Source organism: Choloepus didactylus, chromosome 16 (genome assembly GCF_015220235.1).
Source record: "Choloepus didactylus isolate mChoDid1 chromosome 16, mChoDid1.pri, whole genome shotgun sequence".
Taxonomy (NCBI): Eukaryota; Metazoa; Chordata; class Mammalia; order Pilosa; family Megalonychidae; genus Choloepus; species Choloepus didactylus.
The window spans coordinates 33554816-33580024 of NC_051322.1; the positions used below are offsets into that span (position 1 = coordinate 33554816).

At 41.4% G+C, this 25209-nt stretch overlaps 1 protein-coding gene across 10 annotated transcripts in view; it reads right to left on the minus strand.

Annotated features, from left to right (window-relative positions):
* Positions 1-25209, minus strand: part of KATNAL2 (katanin catalytic subunit A1 like 2) — a 129405-nt gene that overhangs the window by 44074 nt on the left and 60122 nt on the right. For 3 of the 10 annotated variants that reach the window (XM_037805949.1, XM_037805956.1, XM_037805959.1), the window contains exons 3-12: positions 21463-21629; positions 20071-20113; positions 15023-15140; positions 13769-13867; positions 11542-11640; positions 11255-11332; positions 8337-8435; positions 6108-6171; positions 5790-5908; positions 1573-1664 (exon numbers count right to left, since the gene is read on the minus strand). In XM_037805949.1, coding sequence (XP_037661877.1) covers positions 1573-1664; positions 5790-5908; positions 6108-6171; positions 8337-8435; positions 11255-11332; positions 11542-11640; positions 13769-13867; positions 15023-15140; positions 20071-20113; positions 21463-21629 — 978 coding nt within the window. Of the gene's footprint in view, positions 1-1572; positions 1665-5789; positions 5909-6107; positions 6172-8336; positions 8436-11254; positions 11333-11541; positions 11641-13768; positions 13868-15022; positions 15141-20070; positions 20114-21462; positions 21630-22656; positions 22698-25209 lie in introns of those variants that run through there. The other 7 variants (XM_037805957.1, XM_037805950.1, XM_037805952.1 and 4 more) reach the window with 7 other exon arrangements.

The following is a 25209-nucleotide window of genomic DNA, read 5'->3' on the forward strand; positions in this document are numbered from 1 at the left end:
TCCCTGCTGCCAAGAAAGAGCTCACTATAAGGACCCAAACAATCCAAATGACCACATCATGGGATTCTCCTGCCTCTTCACTTGTGTAGGTCCTGCTAAAAGGACAAAACATGCCTTTCTTGGACAACATGACTTTCAACTACTTGTCTCTGCATGTGGGTGGTGACAACCCAAATTATCTACATTTATTTTTTTAGGAACTATGCACCTTACTTAATACCTAAATACTTTTTCCTTAGAGATAAGACACAGTATAGTTAAATATTTATTTAGCATTTGCCCATAATTATTATTCTTTTAACATATAACCAAGGTGTCTTCAGAGTACCTGTCCTTAGCCCCTGATCCTTTCAAAACTCTGGTTTTAGAATTTAAGTTCCAGACAAGGAAACTTACATTCAGTGCAAAACCTGGGGCACACGCAAGGAGAGCAGATGCAGAGATCCCCAATTAGCCCAATCAAGGCTGTGGGAAAACCCTGGATATTGAGATCCACAAAGGGAAGGTAAGAACGAGTGCACAGGTCACTACGGAAGGGAAGGCAAGATGGGCCTGGTCTTTGCAGCCGACACGGTCTCGGGAACTCCCCTGGGTGCCCCACAGTTGCACACCTGAGTGTAGAAGGGCACCACGCCCTAGCCTGGGGCTGAGAAGCATGGTTAAGCCATGGAAATCATCCCATTTCAATCAAATTACCTGAATCCCATATTACATGGGTGCATCTTCATGGCTGTTTTTCCCTACTGGGCAAGTGGTTTTCCATGAGAAAAATTTCATAAATTATATCCCAGTTATACTTCCAACCAGCTAATTATTGGCTTTTATTATTATTAGCGCTGTCTTGATGATAGACCATTAGAGGCCGCTAATAAATGCAGCTGTGTTGAGACTGCTCAGAGATCTGCTTTTCAAGCCAGGGGTGCCAAGTTCAGTAAATAGTTTCAAAGAAAAATTCCTCTGATGGAAACAGAAAGTCCTTGCTGTTTGTTTGTCTTTTAAGAACAACAACAAAACCTTGACTGGCCATTTGGAAGCACAAACAGAAGACTCATTAGGGTCTGAGAAGTGTTCTTTCCTGCTGGGGACATTAGCAGACACTTAATCTTTAGAGATAACGTATGTGACATATTTAAAATCGAACATGCTGAGCCACAAACCGATGTCACTGAGAAGGCAGTGGCCTGCCTGGCCCCACACACAGCCAAGGGCTCCCAGAGGGGAGTGAAATGCAGTGGCGAGCCCCTCCAGCTGCAGAGGAAGCGGCGGCAGGCGGCTATTTTCAGCCAGCAGGACCGTGAAGCAGCCTGGGATCCTGGGGCTGGGTGATCTTCAGGCCTTAAAATCACTCTGTGGGGAAGGGGAGAAGGGAGGATGACATTTCCTCCGGTTATAAAAACTACTTAAATCAGCTATTCAGTTAACAGGATCTAATTTAAAGACCTTTCCATGTGTCTGCAGAAAATTTGTGGGCTTATTAATAGGCTCATTCTGCTGGTAAACATCGATGGGCTTCAGACCATCAAACACACAAGAGGGGAGAAATGATGATCAAAAAAAAAACCTGTCTATTACCCAAGAGCTGTGCCTCTCTGACTCATCACCGACTCCAGCTCGTCCAGGAAGATAGTGGAGGGGGCATGATAGCGGGCAAGTTCAAATAACACCTGGTAGGGAAAAAGCAACCACAGGTTCAGGTTCATATATTTAAAGTCCTCAGATGCTCCCAGGGAGGAAAAGCTTAGAATGCCTGTAACATTAAGCATTTATGCTGTGATCTGTTATTTCACAATAACTTTATAGCCATTACAATGCTTTCTCCCTAGCACCACCCCATGGGGTTGGATGGTCCAATTATTTCCATTTATCACTTGATAAAATTAGAACCAGAGACAGTAAGTGGTTAGTTCCAGGTTAACTAATCATAGATGGGAAAGCTCAAGATAAAACTCAGCTCCCAAGCTTCCAGATGGTTGGTTAACCCTTGACACGCCCTGCCAATAAAATGTTCCTATGGACACAAAAGCCTAGTATTCCTAGTAAAATCATTTTTCAGTTTTCTCTTGACCTTTAGGGACAATGGGAGGGGTTTTTCTCAGAAAGAAGAACAGCAGGGAGAGGACAGGGTTCCAATCATGGGTAACAAGACTGATGAATTTTGCCCCTTTCTGCTCCTCAAATTACTCTGGTCCCCAAAATACCGCAGCTGCTGTTTGGTAGGCTCAGGTACATGAAGGCAGCTCCCTATTGAATAAGATGCTTCATTCCAGAATGAAATATTATAGACCAAACAATCACAGGAAAGAAACACGCAAAAGCACAGACATATAAAAACAAAATAAAGAGCTCTAAAGGGAGATGTGGTGGTGATGAAAAGAGTATAAAAACACCTAAACCTTTTTTTTTAAACCCTGAAACTGATCTCTTGAGCCTCATATACAATTCTTCATTGGTTGATCAGAGAAAGCAGTAGAGATTTAGAAAAGAATAGAGTTCTTTAATAGGCATAGGGGATTTCTTTGCTCTGTCACTCAGCACTAGCAAAGCATCATGGAACAAAAAGGAGGGGAAGGGCTCAGCAAAAGCCAGGCTGTGGTCATCACGGGCAGTCCAGACGGCCCCTTGCAGGTCTCCCCACCACTGAATGGGGAGTACCTCCCCCTCCCCCGCTCTTGTGGGTGGTGGGCACAGGCACAAGGGTTTTCCTCCCACAGATTCCTGTTTCTTTAGCCCAGGACAATGGCTCAGTCTAATAAACTCAGAGAAAATTGTCAAGGCTGGAACATTCATCACAAATGCCTTTTAGACACAGTGTAGCCCCTAGTTAGAAAGAAAAGCCTAAATAGGACCCATATTAAGGATGATCACAGCAGCAAAAAACCCAATGAAAAATGGAATATTAAACCCTCTACATGAACGGTTTTTAAGGCACTCACTAGGGTGCAGAGAGACCAAGGGGCTCTACAAACTCAAACGTCAGCTGGAAGGAGAACCACCCCTGAGCCTAGGTCTCCGTATTGCGCACGTCACTGAGTGATCCACTCCCAGAGAACATATAGGATCCTGGGTAAGTGCTCCTGGAAGCATTAGTCTAAAATTTTCAAAAGCACTTGAAGGAAGTTAAATCATACGATGGAGGGGGTGGGGGGGTGGGTGAAAGATGTAAGCTCAACAGGTGTATGCATTTGCTAAAGAGACCACTCAACTACTCAATAGCATCAGTTCCTAAAAGGCAGGAACATTAGGAGGGGAGGAAGGAACATACATAGCCCAAGGGTTCCCTATAAATAACTCTTTAATTGGAATAAAGAGAAACAATGGGTAGAAGGGCATCTCTGACTTAGGGGAATGTCCTGAAGGTTCTTCTTTATCTGAAAGTTTCACAGGATGGGGCTTGACAATGTGACCAAGATTTTCCAGGTGAGGGTCTTTCCATACAGTGATTCCGGGTGATCAGAAAATAAGGAGAAAATAATTTTTTAAAGGATATGAGATGAGATCCTTCACAGTTAGCAGAGCTTATGTTTTCTTGTTGAATTTTTTTTAAATATCCAAAATAAAAATGCATTTCACAAAAACAGAAATACAAATATCTTCTAAGCCGGTAAAAAGATGCTCAAGTTCATTAAGGATTAAGGAAATACAATTTGAGCACTGAAATATTACTTTTAACCATCAGATAGGCAACCATAAAAAAACACCTTGGTAACCCACAGTATTGGCCAGTGTATGGGAAACACACACACCATGGATGGCTGGGGAAACTGCTACAGCATTGGAAGGCAATTTGGTAATCAGCAATGTTCACCATTTTACACAATGCCACCAGCAGTAACTTAGTGTTCCTATTTCTCCACATCCTCTCCAATACTTGTAACTTTCGGGGTTTTTTTTTGTTGTTGTTGTTTGTTTTTTGTTGTTGTCGTTTCTGGGTTTTTTAACAGTAGCCATTCTAGTGGGTATCTAATGGTATCTCATTGTGGTTTTGATTTGCATTTCCTGATCACTAATGATGTTGAGCATCTTTTCACGTGCTTTTGGCCATTTGCATATCTTCTTTGGAGAGATGTCTAAGTCTTTGCCCATTTTAAAAATTGGATTGTGTTTTTTGCTATTGAGATGTAGGATTTCTTTATATATTCTGGATATTAAACCTTTATCAGATATTTTCTCCCCTTGTGTGGATTTTCTTTAGTTTCATCATAAAACCCTTTGCACGAAAGTTTTTAATTTTGATGAGGTTCCACCTACCTATTTTTTCTTTAGTTGCTTATTTTTTAAATGTATGATAAAGGAAGGGAGAAGCTGGAGGAGGAATGATTTCCTCACTCTTAGAATTCTAACAAAATAATACTGAAGCAGAAAAAAACAGTTAAATAAAATGCTCACACAGAATGGAGAATTCTGGTTAACTGAATTTTCTGATTATTCAATGTCAAACAAGAAAACCCATTTAGTTTTAACTTTTGTTAAAAATATTCATAAAATATCTGAATTTCTTCTTCCTCCTAGCTAAGTCCAGTCTGGGGAATTTAATGTAATCTTTCTTTGGGCACCTTGCAGTGCTCATAGTTCTAAACATCAATTTTCATGACAGGATATAAATCTAAATGGATTCTGGAGGCATCTTCTAGGAGTTTTGTTGTTATTCAGCACACAGAAATGGAGTGTTAAAAAAAAAAAAAGTCTTCAGGCTGACAAGGATTCTAGTTAGTTGGATTTCAGCTAACTGAAACCCAGCTAACTAGAATCACATGGAAGTCACACATTTTGGAGCAGCTAAATTCAAGCCCTATCTTTGGTCCTGGCAAAAAATTAGACTTCAGATGAAGAACAAAGTAAGAGAAGATGTCAAAGTCGACTTCCATGAATTACAATCTTGAAGAGTTTATAACACACATTTGAAACACCTTGAGAACAATATCAAAGTAATAAATAATAGATTATTTTAGGTAAATTAATCCCTTAAAAATATTTTATTACAAGACTTCCAAATAACCCATAATCTTTTGAAAATGAGTCATCCAAGGGAATGTCACTTTAAGCATAATATTTTAAGGTGATTTCTTTTCAGAAAATACATATTTTTATATTCACTTAATATTACTACTTATCAGTCATTCTACAGTGTGCAGTAGTTTAACAGGATTTCTGAGAGGGGTACACTCTACATTGAGGCATAAATCATAAACAGAGGTTCTCTTAAAGTGACTGTAAAATACAGTGAAATTTTATAAAGTGTATAGTGAAATTTTATAAAGTATAATATGTCATAGACTATGAATGAGATATTGTAAAGATGGAAACAATCTCTTTAGGAAGGGAAAAATGTACAGGATGAGCACTGTAGAGGAAAAGTGGCTCAGAACTTCTGAAAGAATAATTAAGTTTTTTCATTTCTTGATTCTTCCTTAGAGTACTTAGTATAAGGACCGGCATATAGCAGCCCTTCAGTAAATGTTCACCGCACATGCTTAATATTAAATGCTTCTTAAGAAAAGAAAAGAATAGGCCACTTCAGAGACAGTATTTTTCCAGCTTTCATTCTTAAGTTATCGGAATCAAAAGAGGGCTATTGGTCAGTCCCCCAAGGAAGAGCAATAGTTTTGCCAACAGGCACATGAATAATATCCACTTATAATGGTCAATCCATTTCCCAGGCTTTTGGTAATCAAGATCCAGGATGAAATCTAACACACCAACCACTTAAAAAAAGATAAGCTCTAACATGATTATATACCACTGTATTCTGCCAGAATTTATTTTTTAAAACCAAAATGAAGAATTCCTACCCGAACAAGTTTTTCTGAATCCCCTCTCCATTTGCTGACAATGGTAGATGCAGAAATATTAAAGAAGGTAGTTTTGCATTCAGTGGCCACAGCTTTGGCCAGTAAAGTCTTTCCAGTACCTAGAGACACATGTGGATATAACATGAGCAGGCAATTAAACTCCATTCCTCTGCTTACAAACGAAGTCAATTTCATGAGTGCAGGAGGAAGAAGTGGTTCCTCAGCTCTCCTGTGGCCCAGTCCTGAAGGGAGGACAGATGGGGCCAGTCATATGCACACACACTTAACACCAAGACCAGAATAGCAAGAGGTGTTTACCTGGAGGGCCGTAGAGCAGCAGTCCTTTCCAGGGGGAAAGAATCCCTGTGAACAGCTGTGGGTACTATGGGAACAAGAACAGTGATGGGGTTCGGTGCCCAAGCGCCAGCCTCCCACCCTCCCACCCTCAGCACAAGGCAGCCAGCAAAGCAGAGGGAGCAGCAGGGCGACCCTAGGATCTGGGGCTTCCTTTTTTGTTTAAGGTTGACTGCTTCTGTCCATGTCGTTTTTATCCCAATTTTACTTGCACACTAGCTTAATTTTTGTGCTTTTTTAAAAAAGCACTTTTTTAAGGGCAATAAAGACGTATGCAGGGACTTCCTCTTTCCGTTAGAATAGTTATTAGATGCATGACATCATTTTCCTAAGAGCTCTATATGCAGAACATCCGAAGGGTACACTCTACATTGAGGCATCAGTCATAAACGGGTTCTCTTAAGGTGACTGGAAGATACAGTGAAATTTTATAAAGTATAATATGTCATCGACTATGAATGAGACATTGTAAAGATGGAAACAATCTCTTAAGGAAAGAAAAAATGTATAGCATGGGCACTATAGAGGAAAAGAACATCTGACAATCTTTTGAACATTGTAAAGCAGCCACTAATTTTAAGGTAAACACCAGACCAGCAAATCAGGGTGTGTGTGAAGAAAGCACAAAGCCACAGTGGAGCCTATTTTAGAAGTCGCAAACATTCAGGGGCAAATGCATGGTAAGACACTGACTTGAGACAGACAGGCACAGACTTCCGGGAGGCGCTCCATTAGTCCACACCCCAACAATCTGGGGGTGGGGGATGGGGGGATGGGGGAGGGAGGGTTGGCAGAGAACTGAGAAGAAAAAATAGTAGTAAAATTATAACTAGCTATTAGTTTCTAATTGATGCTAATGCCAAAATCTCAACACCATCACAGTCCAGTGTGTAATACCACAGAGACAGGACATCCGGAATTTCCATGCAATATCCCCCCCTTTCTAAAAAAGCTTGTACTCTACGTCCATTTAGATAAAATGGAGGATAAACTTCTACTAATTCTGAACAACATCATATATATTTCTTACCCCCTGTTGGAATGCAAGGGGAAAGGGGAATTAGAGGACAATCCAAATATATTGATTTTGTCTCCTTAGAATAGAAGCATTCAAAAATCAGGGGCTGCATGGCTCAATGGTAAGCATAAATAGGTTATTCAATAAAATAAATTTGTAATCCTGACTGCAAGAGATTATAGAAAAAGCCCACAAATTTGCAACTCCTCCCACCAAGAGATGGAGTCTATTTCGCCACTACTTGAAGCTGGATTTGACGGTATGCCTTGCTTTGGCCAATGGGACATTAGCAACCATAAGAGGAGCTTTAAACATATACAACCAGAAAATATAAGAAATATAAGAAGAGTCTTGAAAAATGTTTATATATTTGGGACTTGCCCTTTCCTGCTTCATGCGGGGAACCCCCCTGCCAACAAGACTGGGCTTGCCTGCTGGAGGATGAGGCAGAGACCTTGGCCTTCCCGTCTATCCCAGATTTCCAGCCACCTGGCTGATGCCCCAGGGTGGGGAAGAGAAGAGCTGGTCCAACCGAGCCCGGCCCAGATTGCTGGCACATAAGACGGCAAGGAAATAAATATTGTTGTTTTAATGCATGAAGTTTTGGGGTGGCCTGTTATGCAGGGAAAGCTAAGTGATACAATGACCTTCTCAACACCACATTTGTAACCAAACATGGAGAGTTTCATTTTTCTATTTTTCTCTCCGCTGAGTGAGCCACTCCTCACAGAGACTTGTCAGGAATAAGCAATGAGGAATAAGCAATGGACGGGTCAGCTCTGCCAGAAGCAAAGCCCCCAGGGGTAGGGCGCTTGTCTATGTGAACAAAGTGAGAGCCCCTCACCTATGGGCAACATTTCTACTATAATAAGTATATTTTTAGGTAGGCAGGCTCATTATCTAAAGTAACTGACAGATCATATAGATCATAGTCTTAGATCTTAAATTATCACTTAGAGCAAACACCTGCCCTGAACCAATATGGAAGGTGATTTTAAATGGCCTAGGATGGGCAGGGCCATGTGCTCCTATGCTGACAAAGTGCTGTGACACAGGCAACAGTTAACTTGAGGACAGAAAATCACCTTGTCCTTCCCCTCCAGATGGGTCTATGACATACAGCTTGTCAATGGATACTGAACAGAAATAACCCCCAAGAGGCTTTCCATCCTTACCCTTATAGGATACACAACTGCTTCTTTGACTAACTGCTTGGCTGCATCGAGTCCAATAATGTCACTCCACTTTATGTTTGGATTATGGAGATAAATGTCCTGCAATGCACATTTGATCATTTTGTTAAAACCAATGTTTTCCTCTACAGCTGTGATAAACACAGGAGCGACAGAGTACTTGACTTATAATAGGATATCAAGTGCTGGTGATAAAAACCTTTCATGTATATATGTATATACACATTGTTATTTGGGGCTAGTTCACCAAAGGGATGCCATGAAAATATTCAACGATTTTCCCTGGAGAAACTATTGATGATTGAATATGGTACTTTTAGGGAAAAAAAACTCTAACGATGGGCTGCTCCTGTCTTCAGTCAATAGCAATCTGACTTACAACCATAATCAAAGCAGCTACAGAAAATTCCCTCAAATTACACTAGCTTTTACTGTGAAACATAGTTCCTAGCTGGTGCCTAGCCTCTCTCTTGCTCCTTGATCTCACTAACACGTTCTTAATTTGTTGCATAAAAAGAGATAATGCTCCTCTGAAACCAATTTCTCTTTTTCCCTAGTGATTTTTCCCTTCTTCCATCAGGAGCAATTGCTTCTACAAAATTCAAGGAAGCCGATAGCCTAGCAAAAGCGCAGTTTTCCCCTCTTATACAGCCCTGTAGCAACCATCTAGGGTAGTCAATTAAGGTGGCTTTTACTGATAACTAATTTACAGTTTTCAAACTTCAATTTCACAAGATACCTCAGAACAGTCACTCAGGGACTTTTTTCAGTTGGAGCTGTTTCAGGCAAACTGGATATCTCGAGTGTTACATCCAAAAAAAATAGCCTTCTACCCAAAGTCTTTCTGAGTGACTACAGAACAATCTGGAAACTATTGTTTAATTTAAATTTTTAGTAGGTAATACATGCAGATAGTTCAAATATATGAAAATACATTTAATATATATCTAAAACACACTGGCAAGATTCTCTGCTTCCACCCCTGTGCCCTATCCACCCAGTAACCATTTTATTAGATAAACTATCCGTACAAGTGATTGTTTTGGTCATGCATAACAACCTACTGAATGGGTGCAGAGAAAGGACTCAGGCTTCCAAAATCTTGGGAGAGTTTACCCTGTCTCTAAAGCCTAGGTCTGTACACTGGTCCATCAGCAATTCACATCCTTATTATGGCTCTTTCTTAAGGAGAGCTTCACCCATAATGGGGATATATCTACCTTAAAATTCAAGGCATCTACAGATAATAACAATATTTTTTGCTCTCCTCTATAGTTGAGATTGAGTTCCACTCTGTTAGTGTTTAATTTTGATAGTCCATCCTTCTATCAATCCAACGTTATCAGTCAGAATTCATCAGGACTGACTCGAGAGGTGGTGAGCTCCCTGTTACTGTAGCATTCAAGCAGAGGCTAAATGGCTACATCCCAGGGTACTGTAGGAAAGATTCCAGATGGAATCATTTCAGGCCACTTTCACTCTATGATTCTCTCATCACTGATCATGTTATCCTTTTGTAAAACGGTAATAATGAAACTGTAGATTTTTGTGGGAATAAAAAATACATTTCCCTGCTCTCTCACACATCCCAATTACCACAGCCTGACTCCATCCCTCATCCCCTCTCACTTGTAATAACTTCATAGCTGGTCTCCCCATCTCCATTTCCTTGATACTCACCCCACCCCTCGCCAAACACATACACTGTCATTAGAACATGCTATGCTAAAAAGCACATTTGATTATTCCTTTCCCCTGATGGACACCTGTCAATGATTCCCCATCTCCTACTGGCTGATTCCCAGCCCTGGGACCTGCTCATGGACCCTCACTCAGGAACCCTGGCCTCTCTCTCCACACTCATTTCCCATCACTCCCTGCTTCAAACTTTGCTCACCTGAAACCCTACACAAGCTATACTATTTCAAGTCTGTCTTTCCCCAGAACACCTCCCACCCTCCCTCTTCCTCTCTTTTCCACACGGCTATCCCCTGTGTATCCTCTTCTCTACCACTTTCCCCACACTTTGCCACAAAATACCCCTCCTTTATGCTCTCAAAGTGTGCCAAGCCCACGAGGCGAGAAACCCCTGGGGATGAACACTGCACCTGCTGAACTCAGTGCTGGGTACCCAGCTCCAGCAAGGCCTGCCACAAACAGGCATGGAACTCAATGGGCAGCCGAGGAGCCCTTCCCCTCTCCTCGAGTAGGCCTGTATTTTTCAGATCATTTTAAATCTCTCTCTGTGCCTGCCTAGGTTTCAGTCTTTCATTAACTACATCACTGGAAATTAGAAAAGAATCGTATAACTCAGGAACCAATCGTCTGCCCAAGTAACTGGCCCAGAGTCACACACCTAGAAAGACGAGGAGCTGGACATCAAATCCAGGTTAACTCATTTGGAAGCCTGTGCCATTAACCATTAAACTTCACTGCCTTTAGAGTCTGCAGTGTAAGCTTGGAAAATCAGTAGTCTGAATGGTAAACTCTCTCCTACTAAATTACCAAATATGAAGTCATCAACTCCTGACAGCTCTGTTTCTGGGCTTTGACTTTTGGACGAGACCCAGACAAACTCTCCGTCTCGACGAGGCTTTTCTCCCTGGACTCAGCTGTGCTAGGAAATCTTTCACCTATCCCTTCCTTTCTAAGTCTTTTTTTCTCTCAGTTCTCTTGGCCTCTGTTGTGAGATGGTGGGCTTTTTATATTGTAATTTTATGCTTCTATAATTTATTTATCATGCATTATTGTGCCTCTAAACAATATGAGTGCCTTCGCAAGTGGGGGCACTTTATAAATAAATGATCATATTTATTGTTATTAATAAAAGAAGCAGCCCACAATGCTCCAGGAGCCCCAATCTGCCTCTGTAAATTTGTGAATCGAATATCGGATCTTACCCGGCTCACCACGGCTGCCAATTCTCGCATCTCACTGTTGGTGCCAATAAATGCACTCAGAGGTTTCAGCAATCGTTCCTGTTGATAGGAACAAAAAGCCTCACATTACAATATTGCTTCATAATTTAGGAAGAAAAACAGAGCCCAGATCTCGATGAAACAAATGGTGGCAGGTTGCTGTGAACTTTGACTTGATCTCAAGGTTTCACTGTACTCAAAATTCTATTTCTAAAGTTCATCTGGAATCTGATGGGTTGAAAGATGAATGTCACATCTCAGCCACTTACGGAGGGGTCCGGGTTACAGTCGAAGCTGTTCAAGGCTAGATCGCTGCTTGCTCCTTTGGTAGCGTCTGTGAGCAGCCCGTGGAAGTCAATGATTTGGCCCTGAAAGGGAGTAATGGTTATTTACGCCATCAAAACATGACGGGAAACCATGTTAACAGCTCAGCTTCATTAAGTCAAGACACATTTATGTACCTTGGTATATAGGGCAGACGAAAGTTAAGCTTTTAAAAGGAACTGCACCAATATTGAACAAATGATTTCCTCAAGGTGGGGCACATGACAAAAGGAAAAAACTTATTTTGTAAGTAAATTCTTCAGAATGAAGTTGATTTCAGCCACGATTCACAACCATTTTTCGGTTCTTGACACACACCATCTGCTCCCTCGTACGTCTGCTGTCCCTATCTCGCCTGGTCACTTGAAAATGTTCCGCACCCGCCTGCAGGCAGAACAACTCGGTACAAGAGTAAGGACAGTTACTGCTGACTGACCAGACCTACGTTCCCCTCTCAGTAGTGTGTCCCACACAGAACAGGGGAGCCGGGTGCTTGGTGAGGATCCTTTGTAACTCATACAACACCTCTGCTAGGAGGTTTCGTAAATATGGAAGTAAGGCCCAGAGACATTAAGTGATTTGCCTAGGGCCACACAGCTAACAAGTGACAAAAAGCCCAGTTATCCATCTCCCAGACTCATGGTCTTTCCACTGCCCCCTTGTCTCCTAATGGCAAGAAGGAAAAAGCAGGCATACATGCAAAAAACAAATACCAATAATAATAATAACCAGTGTTTAAGAGTGTGTATCTTGTGCAGGGCCCTGTTCTAAGGCTCTCTGTTCGTTATGCCGTTTAAAGTGGGCATTAGGATTATTTCCATTTTACAGAGCAGTGAGACTAGGCTTGGAGAGATTCAGCAACTTGCCCAAGGTTACATAGCTGGGAAGCATCTGAGCCCAGGCAGCCTCCAAAGCCCACGTCCTTAAGAATAATGCCTAAATATGCAGGGGGCTTAGGAATCCTGAGTCTGGGGTCCTGAACATCCCAACAGGAGACCCATTTTGGAGATCAGCCTCTGGCCATACACCATCATTCAGCCTATGAACATTTGAAATGCTAGGGAGAAAATCATCCACATTTTATTCCGAGGACATTTCAGCTGGAGAGAGGCTCTATAGCCAGATTCTTTCAGAGGTTAAATGCTGGTTAAATAGTCCCTTCCTTGTGACCCAATCAAAAACGTCTATTCATATCAACGTGAGGCCTTCAGGAGAGAAACTAATGGCACAAAATTGCTAGGCATAAAGGTGACTGAAAATACAAGAGTTGAAAAGGTGAACAAGGAAATATTTTTCCATGAAAGGCATTGATTTAAATGGTTTCATCTCCAGCAATTAGCAATAAAATTGAAGCCCTTAAAGGGAGTCAGTTCAGACCAATATGGCAGTTTCCCTTAATTTCTAGGGAAATGCTCCATCCTGCACACACACACACACACACACACACACACACACACACAGTTCAGTTGGGCAGAGAAGCACTGGCTGGGGCTAAGTCAGCAGTCCTGAAGTTGAGAACTTGATTGAAGAAAGAAGGAAGTCTCTTACAGGAATACACTCGGGAGGTTACAATCAAGAGAAACATGTCGGCACTGATACTGCTTTTCATTTCCAAGTGACATGTTTTAACCTACATTTTACCTACGTCTACCCAATCGGAGTCTCTTCTGTGTGAGAAGATCCACCCCATATTAACTGGGACTTCATGGTTCACATGAAATTACACTGCAACCTGGAGCCATCCCTCCAAAAAGAAAAAAAAGTCACACCACCAACCAACTACCACCACAAGGCAGAAAAGAACGAGCTCGTGGACATGACTCATTAAATGATGAGGACAGTCACGCCAATGTCTAGCATTTTAATCACAGAATTTCTCAGCTGAAAGGATCATTGGAAGCCATCTCTTCTAAACTCCTCAATTTACAAATGAGGAAACTGAGACCCATAGATATGGGATACGTCATCCAAAACCATTCATCGAGAAAAAAGAAGATTCCAGATCAGAACCCCAGCATTCTGATCCTCATCCAGGGCTCTTCCCAGTTTACCTCACAGCCAATCTTTGATCATTACATATTAACTTTCCTGTTTGACAATAATAATGTTTTCATTTTCATTTTTCAAAAGAAAATTCCCCCTTTCAGTGTTAGGTTCACGAGTCCCACTCACTCTTCGTGGGTGGGCATTTTCTTCTCCACTGCCTCTGTTGATCCCTGATACATTTAAGCCAAAGTCGGCATTCTCCATATGAATGTTATTGATAACATCCTGAAGAAAGAGGAAGACAGTGAGAATTCAGCTGGGGGAAGCAACTGAGAAATGCAGATTGAAACTGCCTATTCCATCACCCAAGTATCACATACTGGATATCAGTTCTATAAATGGGGAACTCCATGTGTCATGTGGCCACTTTCATGCTGAACCCAACAAGATGAATGAACTATATGCCTGTGCCACATGGATGGGGCTTTTCCTGGAGGACTGAGAAGACACCCCTGACTTGTTCCCACCTGGCTTTGGGCTCTGAGTGGCTTTTCCAATGAAGTAAACAATTGTCCCTCGACCCATCCCCACCTGCTGGCTTGTCTTTTCTCCTGGGACCAGAGATGTTTGTGGCCAGGGGTGGCTGAGCCTGGAGATGCAGCCAAGTCAACCAGCCTCTTGTGGGATTCATCCTGCCCCACCTTCACCTCCCTTACCCTTGAGTCAGATAACCACGGGCCAGAACGATAGACCCTCCTTGAGGGTGAGAGATTTATTTTGACTGATTGAATGCCATGATTAGTCCTTTCTATCCTGACATTAATTCTTTTTGTTCCTTTCACCATTTCCATCAGTCCTCTTTCCCATGAAACCTTGTAAGGACATTCCAGGCATAGATACCCTGAGCCAGAAGCCATTGAGTTCACCCGCCTACCAGGCTCTCTCCTCTTGCTGCCCTTCTACCCAAAGACACAGCAACTGCCCCCCAGAGATTCCAATGTGGAGCTCTAGGGTGGGGACCAGCCATGTGCAATTTGGAGAAGCTCTATGGGAGACTCTGTCACCCCCAAGACTATCCTTGGCCTATACTTAAGAACCCAGGAATACGCTTTGGGCAGGAAGACCTGCCACCTACTGTTACAGTGACATGGCCCTCCTGCTCTGGCTGGGCCAGGGCCCCAACCCTCCAGGGCTGGTCACCCAGACCAAGGGAAAGGTTGGGAGAAGGAAGGAGGCCTCCCATTCAAATTAAGAAACATTAGGAAATCTAAGGATTTGCCCATGGTTTTGATTCAGTATTTTGGGAGAAAAACTACATTTTAAAATCACATGGCAATTTTGAAAATATAGGTCATAAAAAACTAAATATGACTTTCCTTTTTGGACTGTTTCTCAATATAGAAGTCAACTGGGATATTACTTATGCCAAGCCATCCTGACCTGTTTGGGATTCTCCTTATGGAGAGATTTGGCGTCTCCTGTCTTCCCCACTGTGGTCTTGGACCGTGGCCTCTGCTGATTGATCTGGGGAAGATTTTGGCAACAGTCGCTCATCACCCTAGGGGGAGGGAAGAAAGATCTTGGAGGAAATTATTCTCACCACCTAATTTTAGGTAAATAAACAACTAGTGTAGCACACTTTAGGAGGGAGAGTTCTTCAGACATATGCAGATGTGCCCAACAGTAGCCTTCTAACTACACATCTGCCCACCTCGTCCGTCTTGCCCTGACTCACTCCAACATCCCTGCTGGGTTCCTCCAGGAGATTGAGGTCCGTCTCCTTCTCAAAGTCACCAACCCACCAACTTCATTTCTTCTTCACACCACATGGCTTCAGCCCTTCTGTAAATTGCTTTGTGTTCTCAAGGACACATTAGCATACAAGCATTACTCCATTATTTCTTCCCACCTTCCCTAAGTGCAGGATGGGGGTCTTCCTTGGATGTATCCTGCCTACCGAAAACACCTCCCATCATCCTGTGTACAATAAACAGCAAAAGCAGCTTGTGGAAAGAAAACAAACCTTACCTCATCCCTGTTGTCACAGATCATGCATATGTGCAAAAGACAACTTTCATTAGATACTGTTCACTTCAGGCAAAATGAATTGATAGGGTTAGAAGTCAGAATAGTGGCTAAGTGGTGGAGATGGAGAATACTGATGGGCAATGGGCAAAGGGAGACTGCGGGCAGGCTGGAAATGGTGGTGGTTACAGGGAATATGCATTTGTAAGGTTATCAGCTATACCCCTAATATGAGTGGGCTTTATGCACTTCACTGTATATATGTTCAACAGCAATACAAGGTATCACAAATTTGTTCACTACGTCCTCATAATTGCGTATAAAATTCACATTGGAATATCCATATTCTTAGAAGACAATGCCCAGAGAGAGGCAGACTTGCTTAGGGACAGAACATGGGCTTAACATAAGTTGTTTATTCTTTAAGCTCTTTTGTCCGTACACGCAAGGTGCATTTGTAGGTTTGCTAGAAGAATTATCCCCCATGTTCTAAGTGATCTCAGAGAGTTGCTATTTCAATTTTCTTTCTTTGTGGGAAAGAAGAAATTTTAAAAAGTTGTTCATGTCCAATATAAATACATAGCCATTTGGCCAGCACGACTGCCCACACCACCAGCATCACCAACATCCACACATGGTGTTGTGGGTTAAATTGTGTCCCCCAAAAACATACATGGGAGCCATAACCCCCAGTCCCTGTGAGTGTGACCTTATTTGGGAATACAATTTTTGCAGATGTAACCAAGTTAAGATGAGGTCTTTGGTGTCTTTGTAAGAAAGAAGGAGAGAGAGAGAGTTGTACACAGAAGCACACATAGAGGAAAGATAGCGTGTGACGAGGGCGGCAGAGGCTGGAGTGATGCAGCTACCAGCCAAGGAACACCAAGGGCTGGAGGGCTCCTCCCCTAGAGCCTTCAGAGGAACACGGCCCTACTGGCACCTTGATTTCAGACATCCAGCCTCCAGCACTGTGGAGAACAAATTTCTGTCATTTTAAGCCACCCAGCTTGTGGTACTTTGTTATGGCAGCCACAGGAAACTCTGATGGGGACCCTGATGTCAGACCCAGTGGGGGGAGTGCCACAGAGGCGCACAAGTGGCCATTCCTCAGGGCCTCTGCTTTTCATGTGTAAAATAGGAATAAGACTGTCTGTCCTTCAGGCCTTTTGTAAGCACAAAAATGAACTGCCTACAAAATAGCTCTTATTAATAACATTGATTTAAATGAAGTAAAGTTTTATGTATATATTGTTAAACTTGCCTCAATATCCCCATGGGCTGGCAGGGAACTGGGACTCTATTTTCCCACTTTGATTTCCCATTTGAGGCAACTGATCCACAAGATCTACTTCAACATGACCAGAGTCAAGCCCACCAATGAGAAAGGCAATGCAATCTCTTTCAATCAGCTCTGATGCTTGTAAAATTCTTCCTAAAACGGAACCACATTCATCCGACTTCACGGCTCATAGGTGGGCCCCAGAGAGTTTGGCAGAAACTCTCTTTTAGAGGGTGAAGCCTGCCACTGCCTTATTCCCAGGATTCCCTCCATCACAAGGCTTCCATTCTCTAAGCTCAACATCTCCAGTTGCTCCATTCATTCCTCAGGTTCCTTGGCTCCCAGATTCTTTCTCTTCTTGGTCACCTTCCTTTGTCCACTGCCTTCTGGCCAGAATAGAATTCAGTGGCACTCACCTCCTACTTTTTGAACCCTGTGTTTCTATTGCTGAGTTCTAAGACCACACTAGCAATCGCATTACACTGTTGACTCGTGCCGCACCTTCACTAACCAGACCTCTAGGTCTCTGGTTTTGAAATGGGGGACCTATTTGTTGTAAACCTTTGGTTAGAGCTTAAACCTTGTACCATTATTTATCATTTGGTTATTTAGGGCCCGTCTCCCAAATTGTTAAGATCTTCTCGATCCTAATTCTGTCATCTACCACATTAGCTCACTTTCCCATGTTTGGGTCACCTGCAAATCTGTAAACTGGGAACTTGCTCTCTGATGTGAGATACAAGAATTAGGAAGAGGCTCTTTCATTTGCTAACAGCTACTCCCATGACTCAGTCTCTCACTTCAATAACTACCTTTAAGTGCAAAATTGCAAACAGAAATACCATTCATACTTTCCTAATTATCCATTCTGACTCTAGTCCTTTGTTAGCCAAACTTTGCACCTGCCATGGACAGGCATCTACCCAGAGAGGAGTTGAAGTAACCCCAAGCTGTCAAATATGCCACCATGCTCCATCCCTAACATGAAACAAAGCACCCCAACAACATTCACTCCCAGAATTTTCCTACCAGGTAAAGAATGCTGAGGAAATTCCAGGTATGAATGTGCAGCTGAAAAATAAATCAGAACCTGAATGTGACCAGAGCTGGGCTCTTAAAATACTCCTCACTGCCTCTGCTCACAAGTAGTTACCATTTATTACTGGAGTCTGACTAGTTTTATGGAAACTATAAATAATAGGAAAACACTTTTGTCAAAACAATAAAACTGTTCCCAAAGAATAACACGAAGCAAAGCTACTCTTAGGCATGAGTGTTCTCATGAGGCATGCACAGGCCCCATGGCCATTTTTATAAGCAATGTCAGACAGCCCTGGAAGGGGTCTATCTCTTCCTTCTTAGGCTGCAGACAAGGGAACTGGATTCACAAGAGCAGGCAACTTAGCAGGGGCTCACAGAACTAACAGCTCTTGAGGGCCTGATACATTGCCTATGATCACAACTTATGATTGTTTGTTTTGGTTACATTAAAAGATTTTTAAAAATTTTATTCACTGCCGGAATGGTTACCAATCAAACACGGGGCTCTCTGCCCAATGAGCATAACAGCCAATCTATGACACTGGGGTTTCAAAGGGAGAAAGAGTTTATTGCCCAGTGAAGTAAGGAGAACAGATGGCCTATGAGCCTAAAATTTGTCTCCCTTAATTGCAGTAACTCTGATAGTTTTATAATCTCTAAAGATAGGCAGGTTTCTGATAATGTGTGTAATGGCTCAAGATGACGACATTAGAGATGATCTAATTATTTGCGCATGCAGAGATTGATTATGTGCCTAGTCACAGAATGTATGTAAGAAAATGGCAGCCTTAGTATAATGACGAGCATGATTTTTAGTATTATAATGAGGTACAGGTCATTTACAGGTTAAGTTTTAAGCTATTGTGCATGTCAGGAGGGCCAATTTTGGTTAAATCTAGCTTTGTCCAGCAAGATAATTTAGGCACTGGGGTGGGTTAGTTCTGGACTGACTCAAGGTCCTTCATTAATAAATATTAATGGGTTGTCTTTGTGATCATAAGACTTCAAAGTTGTAAAACAGGATAAGGTGGTACAAGCAGGGCCAGTCATGAGGTTTTTTACAATCACAAGATAAAGGTTATATAGTTAAACAATCATTATCAAAGACCAAGGCATCTAGGTTACACTTTAGTAAGTTTCAGTAATCTCAGGTATTTTCTTTTGGCTATTCTTCAATATACTAGAAAATAAGGAAAAAGATATCTGTATAATGATATAGTCATCATAGTTATTTGTTAACTCAATTTCTTGGTTGCATGGCCTCTACAGCACCCAACTTGAACTTCCCTCTGAGGTTTAGGCTTTATTATAACAGCAAAGAACCCAAGCCCTGATGCTCCAAAGCTGGCCATTCCTCTGCAGCAGTGCCTCAGGCATTTCTAAACAGTCTATGACAACAAGAGTGTGTGTTGGGAGTGAGAAGAGAGGAATGGAGGAGGACACCGAGGAAGAACAGGGCCACTGTAGAAGAATATGTCACCCAGAATGGTCAAGAGACAGAGGGGCTCTGATCAGATGTTACAAGTCCCAAAGGACATGAGGAATTGAGAAGCTGGAGAAAGGAACATAAGATGAGTGTGAGAAAAACAGGGAAAAGTAAAAGAAGAGCAGGTCCACAGCAGGTCAGCCTTGGAGAAAGTGGAAATGTGAGCTCAAACCTCTTGGCTCACTGATTATCTTCAGACATGTAGGGGCATGTGACCTGGAGTGCTCAAAGAAATTACAAATATGATTTCAAAAGTGGGGGGGGCAGGGATAATATTTCTTGAGTGCTCACTATTCACAAGGAACTTACTATATACAAGAAACTTGTTCCAAGCTTGTAAGTAGCAGAGCCAGGAACTGAAACTGGATCATGCTTTCTAACTTTAAGGTCCATACTTTTTATACCACATGACTGAGAAAATAGGGCCCCACTGGATGCAGTAATTTACATTAAAACCAGAAGAACCAGCAGATATTGGCCCAAGTCTTGGACACCTGGAGCAGAAGAGGGACCTGTAGCTGAGCCTACCAAGGTCACATGACCACAGCCTGGTATTGCTGGTAGACAGTCATGGAGCTGCACTGGAAAATCTTCCAGAAGGGGATCCCACAAACTCCTAGAGTTGAGTTGGTCAAGATGAATTACCCTTCACTTTACCTTCTGGTCTTCCCTCCACTTCTTTGTGGTAAATTATTTTCTGCTGTGGCAAAACAAATATTAGGGGGAAAAGAAAAGAATTTAATTTGTAAGGGGGAGAAATGGTAATTTTCAGGTATGTTTCCCTATTACATTGTTCTTAAAATTTATGCTACAGCCTTTTGGAATCCAGAGATGCTAAGCTATTCTCATCTAGAGAGAAGTGAAATTACCAGCTATGAGAATGGGGCCTGTGCTTCCCAGGCATTTTGATACAGAGAAAGACCCCAAAGTTACAGCTATTAAATATGTTGGGTACAACAGATCTGGCAGTAACTCCAGTAGGGGGCTAGTTTTACAGCTACGATTTCATTACATTTTCATTAACTTGGCACCATTTTGCTGTGGTGTGTGGGATGCCAGGATGATTGCATGAGTTTGGCAAGGAACATCAGCCATACTCTGCCAGTTTACCTTAAAACAAGGACATAGTTGTCCAATATCATGGGAGAATATGGCTACCAAGCTAGATCAGAACTGTCAATATAGAAATCAAACCATATCAATATTTTGGGTTGCCCAGTGGTTAGGAGTCAATGCTCTCCCTGCCAAGACCCAGATCTAACAACCAGCCAACAGAGCCAAGTTCTGGACCCTGCATGGCAAGGGAGCTCAGATGAAAATCTTTCTCAGACCCCTTCTAGCTCTGAGATTTGGCCCTGGCTATTTTAAATTGATATTCCTCCTGGTTTCCTCGTCCCTAGATGAAATGATAAAGTCTGTGGCTTAACAAGTACCTTGTAAACAGAACAATGATCTCCTTTGGTTTATAATTACTTCCCCCACTTACAGACTTCTCAGTCAATGTTACAACTGGGGCCCTCCCTTTAGATCTTTCCTCCAGCCAGCCTCGTGGACTGCTAACCTATCCTGGGTCTTTGCATTTTATTGATCATCATCTGGATTGATGGCTTTCAAAAGCATTTCATTATCTATACATGAGCTATTAGCTTCAGCAATACTCATTTTCATGTTATTTTCAAGATAGTTAATAGGTCCTCCTAACTTGAAAAAGTCTTCTGTCATTTATCCTCTTCCAACAGCTCTTTGCATCTCTAAAGAAATGCAAGTCAGGTTGGTCTTCTAAAAAGTGCCCGTAATACACTGGGGTTTTGCTTCCACTGCCCTAAAACACACATTCCTCAAACAAATGCCAGCATGGCTAGCTGAAGGACAATGTCCAGACAATTGTGTTTAAATGATCTGAACTGGATTTAAGAGAGCCTGCATGATCTTTCTGGTGTGCTCAATCAGTGCAGGATGGGGGGCACAATCTATCAGGAAATAAGATGAGGAAGAAACACCCATCTTAAAGACAAGATAAAACCTTATTTCTAGAAAACAGCCACATACCTGTGTCTGATGCCTTTTTGACAATTTTCGGGTACTTCTGAAATTTTACAAAATAATAGCTCTCATATTCCATCAAAATAGTTTCAAGATCAATGTTGTCACAAACTTCAAAGCGCCGTAACCCCAGTTTGGTTTCTTGCTCCAAAGCATTGGCTGCATCGATATATCTGGCAGTTTCACAGAAGAAAAAAAAATTTAAACAACTCTAGGCATTACAAGTCCAAAGAGACTCAATATGCAAAAAGTAAGCCTACATTAATCGTACATTCTATGAAAACTAGAAATTTGGACCCAGTCAGTATATAAATGAGGTATGCCTATAGGGTAAGGAGTCCCTCAAACATTAAATATATCCAAATATTATCATTCAAAGTTGTTGTCTCTGGAAACTACACACCTATTCTAGTGATATCACATTGCTCAAAACATTTTTGGAAGTGCTTGAGAGTCAAATGAGTCAATCAAGTAAGAAAAACAAGTCTTGTGTTTTACCTTTACTCATTTTTAGTAAAAAATTATTTGCCCAGCTTGATTACCTCTTTATTCACCAGTGGTCATTTTAGGCAACAATTGACAATTCTTAAAACCCAAATTCGTCTCCAAAGGGCCAGACTGCCCTCGTTGAGGCAATGCAAAAGAATGTGTGATGAGCCGTGATATGGATTCAATTGCATCCCCCAAAAAGATTAAGTTCAACTCCTGACTTCTGGGCCTTTGAATGTCCTATCTGGAAATAGGATCTTTGAAGATATTAGGAAAGATGAGGCCAAACTGGATCAGAGTGGGTCCTCATCCCTTATAAGTAGGGGAAATTTGGACCCAGTCAGTAAGAGACAGAAAGAAGACAGCCATGTGACTGAGGCAGATTGAATCATGCTATGGATCACTGGCAAGCCATGGCCAGAACCCTACAGACTTCAGAGGAAACGTGGCCCTGCTGACATCTTGATTTGGCCTTCTAGTCTCCAAAGCTGTAAGACAATACATTGCTGTTGTATTAAGCCAGCCAGTTCATGGTACTTAGTTACAGCAGCTCCAGCAAACTGAGACAAGTTCTGAAGGAAATTCAAAGATGTGTTGATCAATGATAGCATCAGAGAAATTTATTATAAAAAGACATCATCTGCTGGGATATATTATTTCTGGTAGTTTTTTCAACCAATCACATATTAAACTATAAGGTAGTATCTTTACCATTGTTTCTTCATTGTTGTTTTTAACCTGTTCAGTCATAAGATTGTTCAATTTAAGTGGTTTTAGCACTAGAAGCAAAGACTTGTGTCTCAAAATCCTCTGAAAGTGCAAATACTATCCAGTTCTTACTTTTTAGTTTTTAACTTCTTTTTAAAACCAAAGATCCACTCCTGAAAAAAGTGCATATGGGCAAATATACACAAATTAGCATACAATTTCAGGGGCTCACCACTTTCCCCCAATCCCTCCCCCCCCCTCATCCAAGGACTTCAGATTAGGGATTCCTGCAGTAGGTTAGAGTTCTTCCTGTTTGATTAGAATCTGTGAAGGTAGAAGAAAACTTTCTTTTTTAGTATGCCCTCTCCCCTGCATGAGATTCAGGTCAGGAGGAAGACTGAACTTTCTTAACAGAAGTTGTACCCGATAGTACCAATGACCTTGAAATGTATTTATTTTTCCCAAGACAATTTTAAAGAACTTGCAAATTCCAGTCAGCTGACTGTAGTTAGTCAGCTTTTATACTTATTGATGGCTCCCCAGGCTTCTATACTATGTCTCAATCCCCATTTTACAGAGAGAAAAATTAAATCCGTTTTTAAAATTAATAACTTCTGTTTAGTGTGCAGTAATACATGTTCATTTCAGAAAACATAGAAAATACAGAGAAGTCAAAAGAAAATTCCACCACCCAGAGATAAAATGTTAATATCTTTTCTATCTTTCCAAACTTTTTAAAATGACACCCATATACATATACTTACATATATGTACTTGTAAAGAAAAAAGAGAAAAAAAGATGAAAGATGGGAGGACAAACTATATATTACATTTAGTCTTTACTGAAATAATATTATATTCTGAAATCTTTCCAGAATCCTGGAACTTTGACCTAAACAAAAATTACAGTAATAGATTATTGCAGGCCCCATGTTTCCTCAACTAATTGGCCAGGGGAACAAAACTGCTTTCATGTGTTCCTAATACACTGTTTGAGATCTGACATGCTTGATAGAAGGGAGCCACTAGAGGTTCTTAACCAACAGAATGACAGGACAAGACATTAGGAGAGTTAGTTAGCAGTAATGAGCTAGACGTAGTTGGAAAAGCAGGAAGGCTGTTAACAGTAACTCGGCCGGAGGTGAGACGCTTGCATAGTATCACAAGAACCAGCATCCATGGCCCTCATTGCCTGATCTCATTACTTCCTTGCACACCCAAAATCTGGTCTTTCTGTTTACCTGATTGTTTACTGGCCATGCCCCTTCCTCCTCTTTGTCTCTGCCTGAATGTCCTCATCCATCACCTCTGTCTATCCATATTCTACACATCTTTCGAGATCGGCTCACGTCACCTTCTCTACAATGCTTCTCCTGATTGTTTATTCCAATCCACTTTAATCTATCCTCTTTGCTGAATTCTTAGTGCTTCATTAAAGGAAGCTATCTTTTTCACACTGATTTGTCCTTAAGAATATCCATAGTTCACTTTTAATCTTTTTCAATCTTGATAATTTACTCATACATCCATTTCTCAGCAGATCTCAGGAAAAGGATCAATTCTAGTCGAATTGTCATTGATTCAAGATGCAAAGGGCCATCTATTGGCCAAAGGGGGAAATGCATGCTTTGTAAATTAAGTATATACTGTATGAAACTTTCTTGGCCATAACACCAGCAACTGCAGGAGAAGGGATAACTATGCTGACTTTTATTTGTTTGTCTTTTTGTTTTTACAGTTCTCCTTTCTGATGCAGTTTCTGGAATACAAAATACATTGCAATAAAAACCAGAGGTTACTTATGTAAATGGCTTTGATTGCTTTCTAGTTATTCTACCCATCTACAAACTAGTAAGTTCCTCAATGGCTAGTCAAATATTTGTTTTGCATCTATTAATACTATGCTTACAGTATGTATGGTGAGCTCAAGTTTTATAAGAGTCAAATAATCCACTAAGACAGCATTTCTCAAAGTGCTCCATGGAAAACTAGTCCCCCAAAGAGGTCCTGAGAGAATACTGGTTTGCAAAACCCTGACTTTGGCACAGATATTCCCATTGCACATTAGCAGATTAGACAGTCTGAGAAGTCCTGAAATAAGAGAACCTGTTTAACTTAGTTGAACCCAATGTTTATCAAATGAACCTGACCACAAAACTCCTTTAAAGTAACACCTATTAACATCCTGCAGTACTAACGACGCCCCAGGGCATGGCGCTCTCTTAGAAAACGCTGCCTTGAGGTATTTTTACCTAGGGGTTCTTTGGATGGAGCTGAGATTTCATCAAAAAACGAAGTAAAATGGGCCAAATACACATTCCAGCTGCTTTAAGTTTTTTGCTGAAGCAGACTGGGTATTAAAAAGAATAAAATCCAAATACTACCTCCTTCCTAGTAAAAATAGCAAGCACTCATATATGCTTACTTTGTGTCACAATATTCTAAGCATGTCACATATTTAATCCTCATAATAACTATATCTACCTGATAGAGTCATTACCCCATTTTACAGACAAGGGAACTGAGACACAAAGAGACTTACCCAAGGTCACAGGT